This window comes from Podarcis pityusensis (genome assembly GCF_964106645.2).
Source record: "Podarcis pityusensis genome assembly, chromosome: 16".
In the NCBI taxonomy this organism is placed as follows: Eukaryota; Metazoa; Chordata; class Lepidosauria; order Squamata; family Lacertidae; genus Podarcis; species Podarcis pityusensis.
The window spans coordinates 17608687-17627692 of NC_138041.1; the positions used below are offsets into that span (position 1 = coordinate 17608687).

The 19006-nt window shown below is 48.5% G+C and overlaps 1 protein-coding gene across 5 annotated transcripts in view; it reads right to left on the bottom strand.

Annotated features, from left to right (window-relative positions):
- Positions 1 to 2367: 2367 nt before the first annotated feature.
- Positions 2368 to 19006, bottom strand: part of MEF2D (myocyte enhancer factor 2D) — a 143987-nt gene continuing 127348 nt past the window's right edge. For 4 of the 5 annotated variants that reach the window (XM_080984260.1, XM_080984262.1, XM_080984263.1 and 1 more), the window contains 5 exons: positions 16711 to 16901; positions 15453 to 15473; positions 11028 to 11157; positions 5744 to 5966; positions 2368 to 2785 (listed from right to left, as the gene is read on the bottom strand). In XM_080984260.1, coding sequence (XP_080840386.1) covers positions 2458 to 2785; positions 5744 to 5966; positions 11028 to 11157; positions 15453 to 15473; positions 16711 to 16901 — 893 coding nt within the window. In that variant the 3' untranslated portion in view covers positions 2368 to 2457. The remainder of the gene's footprint in view (positions 2786 to 5743; positions 5967 to 11027; positions 11158 to 15452; positions 15474 to 16710; positions 16902 to 19006) is intronic. The other variant, XM_080984264.1, reaches the window with a different exon arrangement.

Consider the following 19006-nt stretch of genomic DNA (forward strand, 5'->3'; position numbering starts at 1 on the left):
GGAATGCTCTGGGACATGTATAGTTAACATGGTGCCCTCTAGATGTTGCATACTACGGTTCCCATCACTATTGGCTGTGGGGACTGGGGTCAATGGGAGTTGTAGTCCAAAGCATCCAGAAGGCAACAGGTTGACTACCCCTCCTCCTCGTAAGAGGACAACCATGCGATCCTAGATGTCCAGAGAGTCCATTAAGATTTGCTCCCAGGATTGCTGGAAAGATGGGCATGGACTGTTCTGTGCAGCTACTCAGACCAAAGAGAAAGGGGAAGCCTACAAGTGTTTGATTCCCTTATGAATTAATTGAAGTGGGGCCCTTTGATGTGCTTCCTAATCAACACAGCCAGGGATATCTTCTTGAGAGCCTTTTCACCCAGCAGGTTCTTTTTTTAAAAAATAAACCCATAAAAATCAGGGCTACCCCATTCACAACCACGTTTACTCAGATGTGAACCCTGTTGAATTCAGTGAGACTTGTTCCCGGGTAAGTGAGGTGAGGATTGCAGCCTTAGTCAGGCAATTGGTTAAGTTAACCCATTCAAAAACATTTTAAGTGACTTTATAAAAACCTTGCCCTCTCCATTGCCTGGGCACCGATTATTGAAATAAATACATATTAAACAAAAGCAAAAAAAACTGCCCATGGTCCTTCTCAGAGGCTCCATACTCAGTCCAAGTGAGGCCAGGGGTTGTCGTTTTTTCTTTCCTCCAAAATGATTGTTTTTTCTCCTACTCCAATTTATGCATATTTACTCAATGGCTGGATCAGCCAAAACCTGTTCAAGTAATTGCCTAAGATTTCAGCCTAGTAAAAAGGGGGAAGGATGCACTAAGGGTAAGTAGGTATGGGGGGGGGGGAGGCAAGCACCCTGATGGGAACTGTGGTTGCGAGTGAACATGTGATGGCAAGTGTGAAGAGGCCTCAAGAAGCCCCCCTGAAGCAGAGTCCCCTGTGATGCAGGACAGCGGTGGCCCATGCCTGGCATCACCACCCTCTAGATTGCAAGGTGCTCCGTTTTTAACCTGACCTTCTCAGGAGGACTTCTCAGGGTGTGCTGCCTTGCAGAGAAGACAGCATAGACCATGGGCACACCCTGAAGCTATAATGCAAAGTCGTGACCACATCAACTCAGGGAAAGCTTTCTAGAATGGAAGGACCACCTTCCTTGACTGTTCCCCATCTGTGGATGTTTACACACCCCAGCTCAGTGGCTGCCCCACTTTACCCTCTTCAACTGTTCCTTTGTCCCTGCCAGAGGGACAATTCCCAGTTGCCAACCCTGGGGCGCCACACAAGAGAAAAGGAGCCCAGCATGACTGGGAGCGTTAAGCCATCATGTCGGATGCATCCATCAAGGCAAGGGCAGTGACATCAACGCAAACGAGCGAAGAGCCCTACTGACGTCTGGGTAGCCGCAAAGAGGTCCAATCCTGTGGGCGGGTTGTATCCCAGGGGGCCAAATGGACTGGACAAGGAGAGTTCATGCCCCTTTTCCTCGGAGCTGCCCCTTTTTGGAGCTCTATGGACAAAGTGTGCCTCTTGTTTTCCCTCCAGGAAAAAAACCCTGCATCCCAGATTATCAAAAGTTTGGGAAACACCGGATTAGAGATTCAGCTCTCTTAAAGCTATTGCATTTCTCCAGCCTTCGTTTACCTGGATAAACTAATTTCTTTTTTTAAAAAAACAACAACGAAAAACAAAGCAAAACGAAACACACAACCATGTCTCCGTACAAGACATTGTCAGGCGAGATTCGAAGCAGGTGTCTCCAATCTCCACCATCCTTCTGCCAAGTTGTGCCAAACTAGAAACTGCCCCCCACCTTAAAGCTAATGTTCCTTGAGCTGCCTATTGCCCCTGCCACCCAAAGCCTGCAAACAGACACTCTTCCTCCTAGCTCTTTGTAACGACTCTGACTTTCCAAAGGCACTCTTCTCTCTCTCGTCTCTACGTTAGGACCAGCCATAGACAAATAAATGGCAGCCTGCCAAGCCTCGCCCCATCTGCCACCCAAGATACCCCACCCTTCCCACCCCCTCCCACCCTAGACGTTTCCTTTCACCAGCCTCGGCCTAGCCCAGGGCTGGCATTCGCACGAGGGGCTGTGTCAGGTGGGACCCAGGGCCGGGAGAGAGTTTGGTGACCAGTGAGGGGGTTTATATAGTCAGACTTTTGAGTGGCTCTCAAAACGGTCCTCAAGAGCCTTTTTTTTTTTTTAATGTACTGCATAATGTCGCTAGAACGGACGCCTACAAAATCCTAAAGCTATTTCTCAGGCAGTTTATAATAAGCCCCCCTCCCGCCCACCCGGCCCACCCTGTGCCTCCCCCCTCCCACACCTCCCCTCCTTGTCCCCCCCACCTCCCCAACCACTGCCTCCCCCGCCCCCCCAGACACACACGCAGGAGAGCGGAAACCAGCTCTGACGGAGGGCGCTGGGCCACCGGGGGAGGCAGTTATGTCACCCAAGCGTCCAACCGCATGCGCTTCACGGACGGGTTCTCCCCCTCGGCCTCGGCAGTGGGTCTCAGGAGGCCGAGAGAGGAGCCAAAGTCGGCCCGGGACTGATCTTCCCGCTCGTTGCCCTCGTAGGAGCTGGCGTTGCTGCTGAGGCTGTCGACGGGGGAACGTCCCGTAGGCTCATGCCGGGCCTGGTGAGGGAAGGAGGAGAGCGGGGTGGCCGTGTTGCGTTCCCGGTTGGGTGAAACAGGCTCCGACTTGATACTGATGTTGGGGTTGGTGTTGACGGTCAAGGTGCTGGCGTGGGACAGGTGGGTTCCTTGTCTGCAAGGGGGGGGGGGGAGACACAGGCACACAGGGGCTCATTTATTTATCCAGCATATGTTTTGGAAACGGGACTGTCCACCTGTTCTCTGTTGGCGGCTCCCAACAAAAAATAATAAAAACACAATACAACATCATACACACACATAAAAAGTTGAAGGTTCCTGAGACGGAGGAGGTAGTTTTCATCTATGGGCGCCATTTTGAATCAAGATGGCGGAACGAACCATTCCAAGCTTCACTGATTTGGAAATAAGAGGCCTGGGAGGCAGGGACCTGAGATCTCCTAGTTTGATTTCACACCTTTTCCTGAATGCCCCAAGGCTGAGACCACCTACAGGGGGAGTGTGGGCCTTTGGGGTTGATTTGCAAGGGGCAGCTTCAAAAAAGAAAAGATAGGGTGGGAAGCCCACAGCGAGCAGTCGTTTACAGAGAAGTGCATTTAAAAAGGAGCGAGTGAAGAGAAGAAAGAGCAACTGAGTGAGAACTGCAAGCCTGAGTACGGAAAGAACTAGGGGCTGACTGAGAAATTATTTGGGGGAGGGGCACACAGCAGCAAAAGAAAAGCACATGAAAAAAAACCTATTTTCTTCTTTTGGACTTATTTTAGAATTCCCCTGGCCCTGCCTACTACCAGGTGTGGTGAACACTAACATGTAACGCTATGCTTTGGTTTAGTGTTACACGCAGGTCCCGCTATCCAAATGCTTGTTATACAAAAACTGACTTATCCAAACATGAGGAATTAGTACCCACCCTTGGCTATACACACCGCAGACTCAGACAGCCAAACAGCTGGACCTGCATGTAGGACTGTAAACAAATAAGCAGCCTTAAACAACCCGTATTTTTTGTGGTTTGTGGCAGTCATTTTGCCAGAAACCATGGTAGAAGGGAGGGAGGGAGGGAAGAGGAAGGAGGAGAGAGCATTTCCCCCCCCCCCCATTCCTTGTTTGCCCTTTTGCAAGGTTTTGGAGGGTTTCCCCAAGTTTTTTCATTATTCTGGGGGTTGAAATTCCGTGGTTGGGAACGCATTAGAAATCTCTCTATAGGAATCAATGGAAATCGTCGTTATGCAAATGCTTGCTTAACAAACAATTTCCTGAGAATGCATTGTGTTTGGATAGTGAGACCTGCAAGTGAGACCAGAGATGTCCACATAAATTTCCTGGAGCCAACAAGGGATTCTCAATGTCTTAGCGTATATACTTTTTAATTTGGCATTCTTATGATCTCTTCAGCTGCAGGTTATTTTACATGTCTGGTGTACTCTCTATAAATTTGCAAGGAGAAACAAATGCAAAGCAGGTGGTCTAGCACTGAGCTGTGGCCTTGAAAATGTCAGCATTCAGAGAGTTGCCTTCAACTGCATCAGGCCCTGGGTCCATCTAGCTCCGGATTCTTGGGGCTCTCCAAGGGGTCCTTTGCCTAGAACTGAGGTCCCTTTTGTTGGGAGATACCAGCAAGGGAACCTGGGACCTTCTGCCGGCAGAGACTGTCCTCTGCTGCTGAGCTCTGGGCTTTGCAAATGAGCTGCAGAGCTCCTGGGGCAAAAGAGGCGCCTCTTCCACTAGATTCAGTCAACACAGAGTCATTTGGCTGGCCTTGCTTATGTAACCAACCAGCCCTTGGCCTCTCGCAGGTCGGAAGTTGAGATGGTGACCGGTTGGGTTGTTTGCTCCAGTGACAGATTCATGTCAGTTCCCCCAAGCTGCCCATCAAGAAATTTCTGCCAGCAGCACAACATGTGACTGAGGAGAGATCATGGCTGAAGGATGCTCTGGGACAGAAAGCAGAGCTCAGCACTGACATTTTTTGGTAACTGTAGGCCAGGATGTAGTTTCCACCCTGCCCCACAAAAAGGCCTAGTTCTTGAAGCAAGCAACAGCAAAATCTGTGTTCTAATTAGATCACGTAACTTTGGATCACAGTCTTGCAAGTGGCGGGAATGTTCTGACCCGTTCCACCTCATGGTAGTATAGCTTGGGCTCAGCCACCCTCTACACATACACACACCATCCAATTTGCTGACATGGCACACACCAATCTTATTTGACTCAAGAACTGCACACTGGGGAGAAAATCAGAGGTTTTATGGTAAGTGGGGAGCTTTGAGGGCAGAGCTGCATATGCACTCAAAAAGCAAGACAGAATTCTACATTCTGAATTCTGCCGACCTGCCTGAATTGTGGCAATTTGCCTCTATTTGTGCATCACTTATGCTAGAATGGCAAAAGTGTTGTAAGAGGGCTGAAGCTTTGCCCCAACCTTAACTGCTATGTCCCTCTTCAGGCGGCATACTCCATATGTTCTGGATCACAACTCCCATCAGCCTCAGCCAGTATGGCCAGATGATCTTGTGGCTGAGGGGAATTGGAGTCCAAAACAGAGGGCACCAGGTTGGGGACATCCTGTTAAAAAGTTATCTGTTTCCACATGCTGTTTGCAATTCACTGGAATAATTTAGCATCCTTCCTCCTCCTGTGACTTTCCTTACCTGTTTCCTCACATCTCTCAGGACAAGATGCTATCAATTCTATGACTGTTATTGCTGCTGTAAAAAATTACATCAGTGCCCAGCAGTGGAAAGGCAGGGAGGAGATGAGATGGCAGCAAAAGCATGCATGAAGAAAGCAAGGTCTCAAAGGAAAATCTCAAAGGGGCAGAGAGGATGGTTTGTCTCAGGGATGGGGAACCTCAGGCCTAGGGGTCAAATGCAGCCTTCCTGGTCTTGTCTCTCCAACCCTTTAGACTCTCCAAGGGAGAGAAAGAAAGACATTGAGTCCTCCGCGCCTGTATGTTTGGTGAGGGTGTGTGCTGAATGTGCGTGTATGGTGATTGTGCGTAGCCTATATGCACACTCTGTTATTTGTTTGCACACATGTAACGCATACACATTGGTCATGCCACTATTCTGCCCTATTTTGCAACAGGGGTGGATTATTGCAATGCACTTACATTAAGTTACTTAGTGATACAGGAACCAGATGCTGTTGCTGTTGCTGCTGCTGCTGCTGCTGCTGCTGCTGCTGCTGCTGTTGCTGCTGCTGCTGCTGCTGCTGTTGTTGTTGTTGTTGTTGTTGCTGCTGCTGCTGCCAAGCAGAAATGTTGCTCAGAGACAGACCAGTGGGTGAACTGAACGATGAGAGGGATGAGAGATCCGCGCTGGTCAACTGGTAGTCTGAAAAGAAAAGGGGGACAAGGTTTCAAAAGCCGAAGACACACCAGTAGGGCCTTTGCAAGCAATTTCCCCTAGTATGATGTATTCCTACAGAATCATAGATTCCTACAGAATCATAGAATCGTAGATTTGGAAGGGACCCAAGGATCATCTAGTCCAACCCCCTGAAATGCAGAGATTGCAATATTTTCTTGCATGTTATTTTCATGAATATATACATTTTTGTGCATGCCTTCCCCACAAGAACACATTTTTGTACACTTTTTCCATTTACAAAACTGCACTGCAAGATTCAGCAGAGTGCAAATTTCAAAGGACAGTGGCATTTCGGTTGGCGAGTTGTTTCAAGAAGGGGAAATTTGGTAGGCTCCCATTAAAATGCCAACGGAGCAAGCCTCTGATTTCTCCAGACCAGCCTCAGACACACCAGCATTTGGAAAAGGGGCCCCTTGGAAGGCAAGGGTGTCCCAAACCCCGTGCCAAAAAACACCCAGACATTGTACTGACAGAGAGCCTATTAAGTGTACCAGAAGCCCAGTTCATCAGATCTAGCAAATGCAAATACACACACTACTGAAGGGAAGGCATGAGCAAGGTTTATAAAATTACCTACCACAAGATGGCACCCTATGCACATGCCCATTGCTAACATTAGAATGGAAAAATAGACACACTTTGCTTAAGGTTGAGAGGGGAGGGAGGTGGGCTGCTGAGGACCTAGTCATGTGACCATCTGGATGCAGGATTGATGCCAAAGAAGCCTGCATATCACAGTTCCCCCCCTCCAGCTGTGATGACGAGGGGGGTCATGTGCAGAGGACGACGTATTCATGAACGAGGTAGGAAGCTGCCCTGCTGTTGGTCCAGATCTAGGCTTCCTCAAGTCCAGCGTTTGTCTTCTGTGAGCAGCCAACTGCCCCTGGCAGCTTCACAAGCAGAGTATGTGCAGGAATCCATTTTCGGGGAACATTTAGGAGTATTAGCAATTGCGTTTCCCAACCTGCTCTAAAAGCAACACAGCTGGATCACGACGGGCTGAAGAGCAGCACACCGTGTGCACTCTATGAGCATTTTGTCACAGTCGCCTGCGACCACAAACAAGCCCAATGAGTCAAAATGTTCCTTGAGGTCTAGTAGTGACATGGCTCCCATCAAACAAAAGGTAGGAAGTATTAACTGCAAGATTATGCAGCACAGGAAGTGTTTTTTAAATTGCAAATTCGTTCATTGCATTTATATATAACCAGCCACACCTCACTTGGAATATAACAAAGAGTGAGAGTTGGCAGGTTGGTTTGGTTATGAGATGCAGTTGAACCTCTGCCATTAATCAGTTGCTTAAACACAGAGGAAGAATGAATACTTTGTCTACTAAACAGATACGCTTGGAGGATACAGATCTACAGCTACAAACAATACGCAAATAAGAAAGTTCTGTTGGTGGTCGTGTTAAAAGTAGCAGAGTGTGCAGCGGTAGCCTGCAGAGATTTTATAAGAACTAAAAGAGATAAAGAGGGCAGTGCAAGAACAACTGCCCCAACGTGTTGCCCTCCAGGTGTTTTGCACTACAACTCCCATCAGCCCCAGGCTTCCATCCAGTAGCAGCATCATATGGCTGGGACTGATGAGAGTCGGGCGCCCAAAGCAGCTGTGCCGGCTGGAATTGATGGGAGTGTTCTGGTCCAAAGCGACTAGGAGGTTGACAAAGGCAACTTGGACAACAGGGGAGGGGATAAAGGTAAGAAAGGATGAACGTGGGGAGTTTAGTTACAGAATTAGGTAGATGCTGGGGGAAAAGCTGGCTGATACAGTGGGTTATTTATTTATTTTAAATAAATTGTGCACTTCATATACACCATGGACTGTGGTTCCTGGCTCATTTCCGGGGCCAATTCAATACACTCATGTAAGTGTTTAAAGCCTTAAATGACTCAGGCCCTAAATATCAGCAAGACCTCCTTCTCTCCAAATCCTCTAGGGTGCTACGGTCAGTGGGTGGGAGGCCTTGGTTGTTCTACTGCCCTTAAGATGTTAAGGGTGGAGATGACCTGGGAGATGGCTGTCTCTGTAGCAGCGCCTAAGATCTGGAACTCCCCACCGGGGTGAGCCTGACACCTTCACTTAACAGCTTCCATTGAATGCTGAAGACACCCCTCTTTATGCTGGCCTTTGGCACCTGAGAGGTGTTATTTCTAGACCCTGCCTTATTTCTGTGGCTGTAAGTAAACTTGTTTTTTTTATGTTGTGTTTTAATATCGTAACCCACCCTGGGACTTTAGGGTGAAGGGCAGGCAATGAATTATCACACTCCTCAGCATCATCACCGCTGGCATCTCTAGGTTGGGCTGGCCAAACCATGGGCAGCCACTGCCAGTCAGTGTAGGCAATATAACATCAAATGGCACAACCCACACAGTTCAACAGGACAGGACTGAAAAGTGTGCTAACTATCTCACATGAAAATCAAGGAGAGTTATCAAGGCTGAACAGGCCAAGGTTGCCTGAGAACACACCATCCTGAATCGCCAAGACAGTAAACAGAAAACTGCAGTGCTCGGGGCTGGGGAAACAATAAGGTTTGGGCCTGTTTTTCTGCATGATTTATTTTCACACTAAATGCCACCCCCCACCCCCAGTGCTTTGGGGTGGGAAGAGGCACCAGCGCTTCTTAGACCTGCTGTTGTAATTCCGCTTCATGTTGGTTTCAACACCCAAAGTTTATAGAAATTAAAAAAGATTTTGTGCTTTGAAAAACGGGTCTCTGTCTTCCTTGTGTGAAACTCCCATGACAAGGAGAGGAGGGGAACCCTCTTGGGGTTGCAATCAAACCCCAAGAGACAATGCCTCAAATATTTGAACAAGGGGAAAATTCACTTGCCTCTCAAGGAGCTGTCAAGCTCCCATCAGGATTCCCTAGAGGCAGTTCTGCTGAGATGCCTTTCTGGGTGTGATGTGAACACAATGCAACTTGAATGTCGGGTGTCCCGTCCTGTCCTGTCTGTCCGTCCATCCCCCCACCCGTCTGCTTGGCTGCACTGTCCCATTCTTGCTTAGGGTGTCTGCAGTTTCTGTCACCCCTCCCCTCCTCAGCTGTCAAAACTGCTTGAGAGCAAAGCGTGAACAGCTGCCAAAGCCTTTGCTGGGAAATTCTGAGGCGACCTGCCTGCCACCCACCCCGCCCGGACAATAGGGTGCAATAGGGTGGATGGGATCTGCGAGATTCTCTTCCACAGCAAGGATCAGTGAGATGGGAGGGAGCACCTTCTGCGCTTGAAAAGGCAACAGAAGCAAAGCAGGAGTTAGTGTGTCGAAGACAGGAAAGGGGGCCATCCGATTTTACTTCTAAAGAATCTCAGCTGCCTTCTGTTTTTCAAAATCAGGTTTTTGAAGGTATGCTCATCAGTTGCTGAGCAAACAAGGCCTGCTGATGTCTCAGAAGGCAGAGGGGTGGCTGTGGATGGTTTCTAGTTGCTCTGAGGGTCAGGTTTCGATGCTCTGCATCACACTAGGCATCTTATCCACCTCTGCCTGCCAGCCCATCAGGAGAAGGGCCAGCGTGGACGACGGAGAGAGAGAACAGCCGACTGTCTTAAAGCAAACACCCTGCATTGCAAACTATAACCAAGGCACACATGTGTTCCTATATGAACGTTATCAGCCATGCAAAGAAAAAGAGAGAGAAAAGCTTGAAGCAACAACCAGAGAAAATGGCAGTATTCACCAGCATGCTGTTCTCCAGATGTTTGGGATGACAAACACCCAGGCAGCCCAGCTGCTTTGGACTACAACTTCCATCAGCCCGAGGCAGCATGGCGGTTCTGGGCTCCTGGCTGGGGCTAATGGGAGTCGTAGTCCGAACCAACTGGAGAGCTCCAAGTTGGTGAAGGCTGCAGTACCATAATAGAAACAGCAGCCACTTTGGAGAAAGTAGCTCTTGGGCTTGAGTGTCAGCTTCTAGGCACCCATTTTGGCTAGCAGGCTATGGCCAACGCTGAGCTTTAGCCCCATAATTATAATGTTTCAAAGGGGCGTCTCTATTTGCAATTTACCGAGCCCCACGGCCCAACTGCTCTCACACACCTCAGGATGATTTGCCGTCACCCCAAGAAAGGCATCGCTTCTGAGCAGACAGGTGTCAGCTCCGTCTGTTAATTAAGATGGGTGTGTTTGACCTCGCACCTCATTCCATTCCTCAGCATCAGAGCTGCTCCTTAAGACCGGCTCCCTCTCATTTTCTGCGTCAGCTTCAGGCTTCTAGTCCTGGTTTCTGAAACCATCCCCTCTAACCCCACAATCATGCAAGAACGCTGCAACATAGGAAGCTGCCCTATTGTACTGAGTCAGCTAATTGGGTCCACCTAGCTCATTACTGTCTGCGCTGACTGGCAGTGGCTCTTCAGAGGTCTCAGGTACGAGTCTCTCTCTCCCAGTCCTGCCCGGAGAGCCCAGGGATTGAAGCTGGGACCTTCTGCATGCAAAACACATGCTCTGCCACTGAGCTATGGTCCAAAATACAACAGGGTTCTCGTCCACATAGTTCTCTCCACTGAGCAGTTACTTTTCCTGTCCCACTGCTTTTCACTTGTAAAGAAAATAGGTCAAATTAAACCAGCTTTTGCCAACCTGGTCCCTGGCAGATTATTATTATTATTATTATTATTGGACTACAACTCCCATCAGCTTCAGCGAGCACAACTGTGCTCCCATCAATTTGCTGGCTGGGGATGAAGGGGTTTGTAGTCCAGAACATCTGGGAAGCATCAGGTTGATAAAGGGTGGTACAGATCTATAACTAAGGACCAGAGAGAGGCAGCTGGTGGCTATGGGCTTCCTCTGCTTGGCTGCAGCACCTTCCAGCTTGCTCTGTCTGCCTCGAGGGTGGCAGGATCTCCAGATGTTCATCACACAGTCTGGCTTGCACACCGTGAACGCAACACACAGCTAGCCCCTCGCCAAGTGGGTTGCCGTCTGCTTTCCGCAGGACTGCTTTGGAAGCAGAAGGGTGTGCAGGAGAGTTCCCTCCCACTGTGTTTCACGTGCGGGCATATGCGGCAGGCTCACCTGTGTTGTACGCTGTCGGCATTGCTGAGAAGGGCAAGCCTTGGGTCAGGAGGCTTGGAGTCGCCACCGAAACAACCGGTGTGGTCAGAGAATGAGTCGCCTGGGAGACCATCAGCCTCTGTGTGTTTTGCTGGGAAAAGGAAGAAGAGGGAAAGAGAGGGAGAGAGAAAGAGAAAGGAGGTCAAAATATACGGAAGGAGGCAATATACGCTTGGAGGCAAAGCAACACAGCCACTTTAAGGAAGTGTTTGAAAAGGGTATAACGTAGCAGAGGTACAGGCCAGGCCTGTGAAACCCTTTTGCTTTATTCAATCAATTTGAATATACTGGGTGGTGGAGCTGATGGGGTCTCTTTGGGGGCCACAGAAAAGCTCACTGGGGGCCTTATATGGCCTGAGGGTTGCAGGTTTGCCAGCCCTGCTTTTAATTTTGTTATTATTTAATTACATTTATATCCCACCTTTCCCCCCAAAGAGCTCAAGGAGGAGTACACGGTTCTCTTCCTTCCTATTTTGTCCTCAGGACAACCCTGTGAGGTAGGCTAGGCTGAGAGACCCTGGCCCAAGGTCACCCAGTGAGCTTCATGGCTAAGTGGGAGATTTGAACCCTGATCTCTACCAGGTTCTAGTCCAACACTCTAACCATTACCCCACAGAAGTGACACAGGGACACAGGAAGCTGCCTTATCTTGAGTCAGACCCCCTGTCCCATCTAGCTCAGTATTGTCCACACTGACTGGCAGTGGCAAGTTTCAAGCAAGGGGTCTTCCCCAGCCCTACCTGAAATGCCGAAATTGAACCTGGGACATTCTGTGTGCAAGGCAGAAACTCTGCCACTGAGCTATGGCCCTTTTACTACTGGGGCTTTCAAGATGAAGGAAGAAGGTGCTGGCAGTGCTTGTGCCACCCTGAAGCACCCCTTGACTCCCAATTACAGAGTCAAGATGACACTGAAGATAAGAATTAAGCCCCTGAGCTTGGAGGAGCCTGGCAAGGCACCTGCAGCTTACAATAGCCTGGGATGTGATCACTGACCCAATAGGCTTAGGGGTATTTAGAACAAATTCCCTCGTGGTGCAGCTGCGGGGATTTCCCCTGCCCTCTTCTTCGCTCAGAAGGTCGTATCAGGTCCTTCAAGTGGGAGGCAGAAGTGGGGAGGAATGGGGAGATGGCAGGCAGGCTCTTTTAAGATTCATAGCAGAACATATGGAGAGACTGGCTACCACGGCTGACGGAGTCGAAGCATTTCTATCTGGCCCTGCAGCTTACATATCATCAAAAATAAACACAGTCCCTCCTCTCAGGCTTACAATCTAAGAAGACACCACACAAAAGGGAAAAAAAGTGATGAGGAGGGAAGAGGAAAACAAACAAACCCAGGCAACGAAACAGAACCCTGTTCACAAGGTTCTTGTAACAACCAGCTGGGATGTGAATGACCTGCTCACTGTTCAAAAATCAGGCCTTACCAGGATCTGCTGAAAAACAGATGCAACTTTCTTGGAAGTGGCTGTAATATCGCTGGAAATTATCTAGCTGGAATCTGCTGGCCTTATGGCCACTCCTGCCAAAGGCCTACCTAGACCAGCTTCCTCTTTCCTGAGGTGGTCAGGTGGATTCGTCCAAGAAGCCCACAAGCCAAAAGTTGCAAGGAACACCACCCTCCCCAAAGGGCACTGAAGGGTAGAAGGAGTCCCCACTGGCCCCATCAGGCCTCCACGAGAGTCTCAACCTAGGAACTGCCACGTTTCCTAAGGGATACCCGTGAATGTCAACGAAGGAAGAACCAGAACAAGAGGCAGTTTCTCCCACCACCTTGGCCACATTGTGAGTAGGAAGTAGGATTAATAACAATATTAGGAACAATAAATATAATAATAATAATAATAATCTGGGATAGCTCAGTTGGTAGAGCATGAGACTCTTAATTTCAGGGTTGTGGGTTTGAGCCCTATACTGGGTGAAAGATTCCTGCATTGCAGGGGGTTAGACTAGATGACCCTCGGTTCCCTTCCAACTCTACAGTTCTAATAATAGGAATTCCTACAGGGCCAACTCCTTTCAGCCCCCTGGGGGTTGTTTTGTACTGCATCCCCAATGCTATTCAACATCCACACAAGGCCTCTGGGATCGGTCATTAAGAGATCTGGAGCACAGCATCATGAGTAAGCTGATGACACACAGCTCTATTTCTCTGTAACATCTGAACCAGGAGGTGCTGAGCCAGTCCTGAACCAGTGCCTGAGCTGGATGAAAGCCAATAAACTTGAAATTGAATCTCGGCAAAGCAGAGGCCCTGGAGGGAAGTGGTGAGTTGCCTGTTCTGGATTGGGTTGCACTCCCTCTGGAAGAACAAGTGTGTAGTCTTGGGGTCCTTCTTGACCCAAGTGGTCACTGAAGTAGTGCCCTGGAGTGCTTTTCACCAGCTTCGGCTGGTGCACCAGTTACAACCATTCCTGGGCAGGGATAGCTTGGCAACAGCATTCCACGGACCAGTAACCTCAGGACTTGATTCCTGCAATGTGCTTTACGTGGGGCTCTCCTTGAATGTGGTCCAGAAGATGAAGCTAGGGCAGAACACGGCTGCACAGTTGCTCTCTGGAGCAAACTATCACCAACATGTGACACGGCTGTAGAAAGAATTGCACTGGCTGCCAGTCTGCTACCAGCCCCTTAGGATTATGGACCTGGGTATCTGAAAAGCTGTCTCTCCTACTGCATCCCACCCTGGGTCATGTAGACCTGCCCCTGGGGTAAGGCATGCTGTGGCTCAAGCCATGTGCTCTCAGCATTGTGGCACCAGTTCTCAGGAATGCTCCCTCTTTAGAAGCAGAGCAAGCACCAGAATAATTTTCGGCATTTGTCAAAAGATCTTTCTCTTTGCCTGTGCCTTCCCAAATTAGTCTATTTTATTTCTGCTGCAGGTTTATTTTTCTGCATTCTTCTAGGTTTTTAGGTTTTAATACTGTTTTTAGGATCTGTATTGTCTGTATATGTTTTATTTCTATACATTCTCTACCTCACATGCAACAGGCACACATACACTTCATTAAAATAATAAGAATAAGCTTTATGGACTTGCTCAGTCTGCAATGCATTTCCCCCCTATAAGTTGTTGAGCTCTAGATTTCAGAGTCCACTTTTGGTTGCAAAACACAAGAAGTCACGCAGTCATGAACACAAGCAGGATGTAATTCAGGTGGGAAAATAAACTTGGATAGGGGAAAGAAGAAAGTGGGGGGGGGGGCCGAGCAGCAGCCAGACAGAGCATGCAGATGAACACAAAGGCAAGGCACTCCCTTTGCCCATGCAATCTGGGGAGTGAAGTATTGATCAGGGGACTGCGCTTCCATCCAAGGCTCATTTATAAGCGAATCCTAATTTTATTGCATTTATATGATGCATCTTTGGGGTGTTTTCCTTTTTCAACTGTTTGATTGTTATCTCTTTGTTGATAAGATTTTATTATGCCCGCTTGCTTTTAAGTGTGATCTTTTGGGGGTACTTTTATCGTTTTATGAAAACTGCTTCAGAAGTTTGCTTGTTTTTACTCGGCAGAATATAAATCCCACTGGACAAGTAAACAAATGGGGTCAGCCTGATCCCCAGGGATATCTGGGTGGCTGTTCGAGGCAGAATGTGAGAGGGAACAAATTAAAGTAGCTCATGAAGGTGCCAGCACCACCACAGGGACTCACTTGAGAGCCAAACAGGCAACTTCGCACTGTTCTCTGGGTGCTGCTGTTGTCCAGAGTGAGGAGGGAGATGTGTGGGGTGAGAGGGCCTTCTCTGTTGTGGCACCCACCTCCCTCAGTAGGCTCACCATTCCCCACCACCACCCCAGATTAGCTTTTGCCAACCTGGTGGGAACTCCCACAATCTGCAGGGAAATGCATCACATGCAGTGACAACGCTGAACAGGGGTAGGAGGAGGGCTGTTTGAAGGTAGCCCCTCAGCAGCAGAAAAGACGGGGCAGAGTACCCCACACAGAAAAGGCTGTTGTGCAGACAGCTGAAGGAATGAGGCAGAAGAGACCCATATCTAACGCCAGATGGGATGGACAAAGGGGGTCTTGCTTAAGCAGGCCCAGTGACAGCATGTGAGGGGGACACTTTCCATTCTCGCCTGGTTTAGAGTTGCAATTCCACCACTCCAGGACACAGAAGAGGCAACGTGCAGGCACACATACCCACTCAATGCAGCTGCTAAAGTCGTGCCAGCTGCTGGGAGGGCAGGCTGCCAACCCACCTTCCTGGACCAATCAAGGCACCCAAGAAGAGGCCTGAAAGCAGACTGAGTTTCCTCTAGTAAGTCCCTACATTCCCCTGTCTCACAATTTCAAGACAATTATTCTTTTTAAAAAGGGAACAGAACCCAAAGACACACATACACACACACAGAACACTTGCAAGCATGGAAACTCACCAGATCCAAGTGATCCTCTGTCTGGGGTGTGGAATAAAAATGAAACCAAAATGAAATTGTTACATTTAATGCTTAATTTTGATGCCACTTTCAACACTAATTGAGTATCCTGTTCTCTATCATGCAGGGCAGACCAGAAGTTCAAGGGTCTGCTGTGTGATACTGGTTGAAAACATTGGGTGGGGGGATGACGACAAGGGAACACCACAGAAAGAACAGGCTGTGCTTGGGAGTGCCAGATAATATCCAAGGTGGAAATGGCTACTAGCTAGGATGGCGATGATACAGCTCCACTGTCAGAGGCAGTTACAGATGGGTAGCCGTGTTGGTCTGCCATAGTCGAAAATAAAAAAATTCCTTCCTGTAGCACCTTAAAGACCAACTAAGTTAGTTCTTGGTATAAGCTTTCGTGTGCATGCACACTTCTTCAGATACTGTCAGAGGCAGTATGCCTCTGAATGCAAGCTGCTGAGAGTCACAAGTGTGGAGAGCAGAAAGGTATTTTCAGTTTCACACATGCTGGTGTTGTATATTTGGAATTCTCGCTGCAACATTTAATCAATTAATTGCTTAGATTAATAGATAATAAACCTTTCACTGCTTGTCACCAACTAATTGGCCATCAGGTTTTTTAAAAAATTAGAAACAGGCTCTTAATTTTTTAAATCAATCTATAGACAACTCAGTATGTATTTTAAAAATATCTAAGCAGTGTGTTTTTTATTTCAGAAGTTTTATTTGTTTTACAAGTGGCATTCTGAGTGTGTGTGAGAGAAGAAGGGGCAGATTCAGCATCTCTACACCAGGTAGCCAGTCTTCCTTTCTGATAAACACATTTATGCAGATGCAATTGATTAACCAACCCGGGATGGAATTCTGCTTGTTAGGCAATAATTCCCATTGAACTCAGAGGGACTGGCTTCTGCATAAACATGCTTAGAATTGTGCCGTAACAGCCCTGCTTGATACACTTATCTGCAAGCACAGCTATGGGATTTTTGCAGCACCAGTCTAAACAGTTACAATCATCACCAGCTCTCAAGAGTGTAGCATGGTCGAAAACGTCATGCGTTCTTGTGAAACACTGACAAAAAGATACCCTGAGGATTGTGGGAAGAGGTTTCCATGCAGACCAAAGTCAGGGTTGCTTTCTCTTCCTTGGCTCAGCCTTTCAGTAAAATGGAGGGTGGTGGATCAGGCCCAGGAGCCTGCTGAAGTTGGAAACACACAGGATTTCTCTGCCCTAAGTTGGACTCACCAAATGGTGCATGAGACCCTTTCCGCTCTGTGAGGTGATGACGCGCAAGTCCGGTTTGCGGTTGTTGGCAGCCAGCTGAGTGCCGTGGGAGGGTGGTGGCGGCGATTTTGCCGGGATGACCTTGCCTAGGCTGTTGCCATTGGACACGGGAAGGAGACCCGGGGAGGCTCTGGCGCTGACGTAACCATTCCCTGGAGAAAAAGGAGAGAGAGGGAAAAACAGATATTATTTTTCAAAGAATGGACAACGTTGGGAAATATCTTAAACTTGTCCCCATGCCCAAACATAAGTCAAAGTAAGTGTGCCTCAAGTAATCTCTATTTTCTCCCGGTTTACACAGGAAGCTGCCCTTTCCAAAGTCAGACTCTTGGTCCATTTAGTTCAGTATAGTCTACACTGACTGGCAGGGGCCCTCCAGGGTTTTAGGCTGGGGAAATGGCCAGCTCTTCCTGGAGCTGCCAGGGTTGATGATGATAATTTATTACATGTCCTTCACCCTAAGGTCACAATGTGGGTTACAATATTAAAACACAATATTATAAACAGTTTAAAACAATTTACAAACACAGAAATAAGGTGGGTCCCAAAACATACACATCAAGTGTAAAAAACCAGGGTAAAAAGATGTGTCTTCAGAATTTGTCGGATTCTGTATAATGAAGGGGGGGGGAGAGTTCCGCAACTTAGGGCTGCCACAGAGAAGGCCCTGTCCAAGGTTGCCACCACCCTCGAGCTTCTGAAGGAAGTGAACTAGCGAGAGGACCCCCTCTGCTGATCTTAGCACCCAAGAGGGTCTGCAGGAAGAAGGGGGTCTTTTGGGTGTTTGGGGCCTAAGCTGTACAGTTCTTTAAACACTAATGTGAGCACCTTGAATTGGGCCCGGAAACGAACTGGGAAGCATTGCAGCTGTTTTAAAACACGGGTTAAGTGAGATCAAAATGGAACCCTAGCCAATAATCTGGCTGCTGTGTTTCAATGTCACAATAAGGCTAGCAGGAGAAATCAAGGCAGGTCTCAGATCACCAACCCGCCTCCTGGCTTTGCGACTGGCACCAAGAGGAGGAACAAGAGGCTAGGAGAGGGCGGGTGGGGGGAGGGGGGAGTGTCAAGTCTCCCCACACCCCACAGGTCCTGAGAAAGTCCCAGGGCTTGGCGAGGTCTCTCTGAGGGCCTACCCCCTGGGCTCTCCTGCTTCCCTGCTCCTGTTTCCTGGAATGAGGGGAATGTTTGGGTGACGTCAATGATGACATTCACAGGGCCTGCCAAGTTACAAGCCGGAACAGCCGTGCACGGCAGCTGACATGGGGGCTGCTTTGGAGACAGGAGAGATGCTTGGGGAGGGGGAGATGAGGGGAGAGGCAGGACGTTGTGTGTGCAGAAGATTGACAGGGACAGCAAGCGTGCCTAGGAGTCTTGGGAAGGGCCAAGGCTCGGCACTCAGGGATCTCAGGTGAAGTTAAAGCAGTATCCGCCTCCCCTTGCCACACAGTCTGCTGCAGTTTGTTAAAGAGTGCTGAAAGTTGTGAGGAGACCCCAATTCCCCTTGTAGAACTACAATTCCCAGAGTTCCCTGCAAAGAGGGACAGTTTGTTACACCACTCTGGAAACTGCAGTTCTGTGAGGAGAACAGGGGGTCTCCTCACATCTCTCAGCGTCCTTAGCAAACTGCAGCTCCCAGAATTCTTGGGGGGGGGGGAGCCTTGATTATTTAAAATGGTGTCATAGTGCTTTAACTGTGTGGTGTGAATGGGGCCTAAGAGGCATTCCCTCCTACGTAAGAAAGAAAAGGGGATACTTCTTTTAAGATGCTGCTGTTATTTATGGGTTTTTTAAAAAATAAAATACAGTGGTACCTCAGGTTACATACGCTTCAGGTTACAGACTCAGTTAACCCAGAAATATTACCTCAGGTTAAGAACTTTGCTTCAGGATGAGAACAGAAACTGTGCAGTGGCGGCACAGCGGTAGCAGGAGGCCCCATTAGCTAAAGTGGTGCTTCAGGTTAAGAACAGTTTCAGGTTAAGAACAGACCTCCAGAACGAATTAAGTTCTTAATCCGAGGTACCACTGTAAAGTTTTTTATTTTCCAATGAGTCTGGTCTCTGAATAGTCAGCACACCTTTTTAAATTATCTTCAAAAAAGCACACCCAATTAAACACTGCAATTCTAAAACAAGCAGTAATTGCCTCTCCACCATGGGGATCTGTCTTTGAGGTTTGAGGCCTTCCATCCAGTCACAGCCTGAGCTTCTCATCAGCCCTTACTGTCATCCCTTCTCTCTACCGCCTTAGGCAG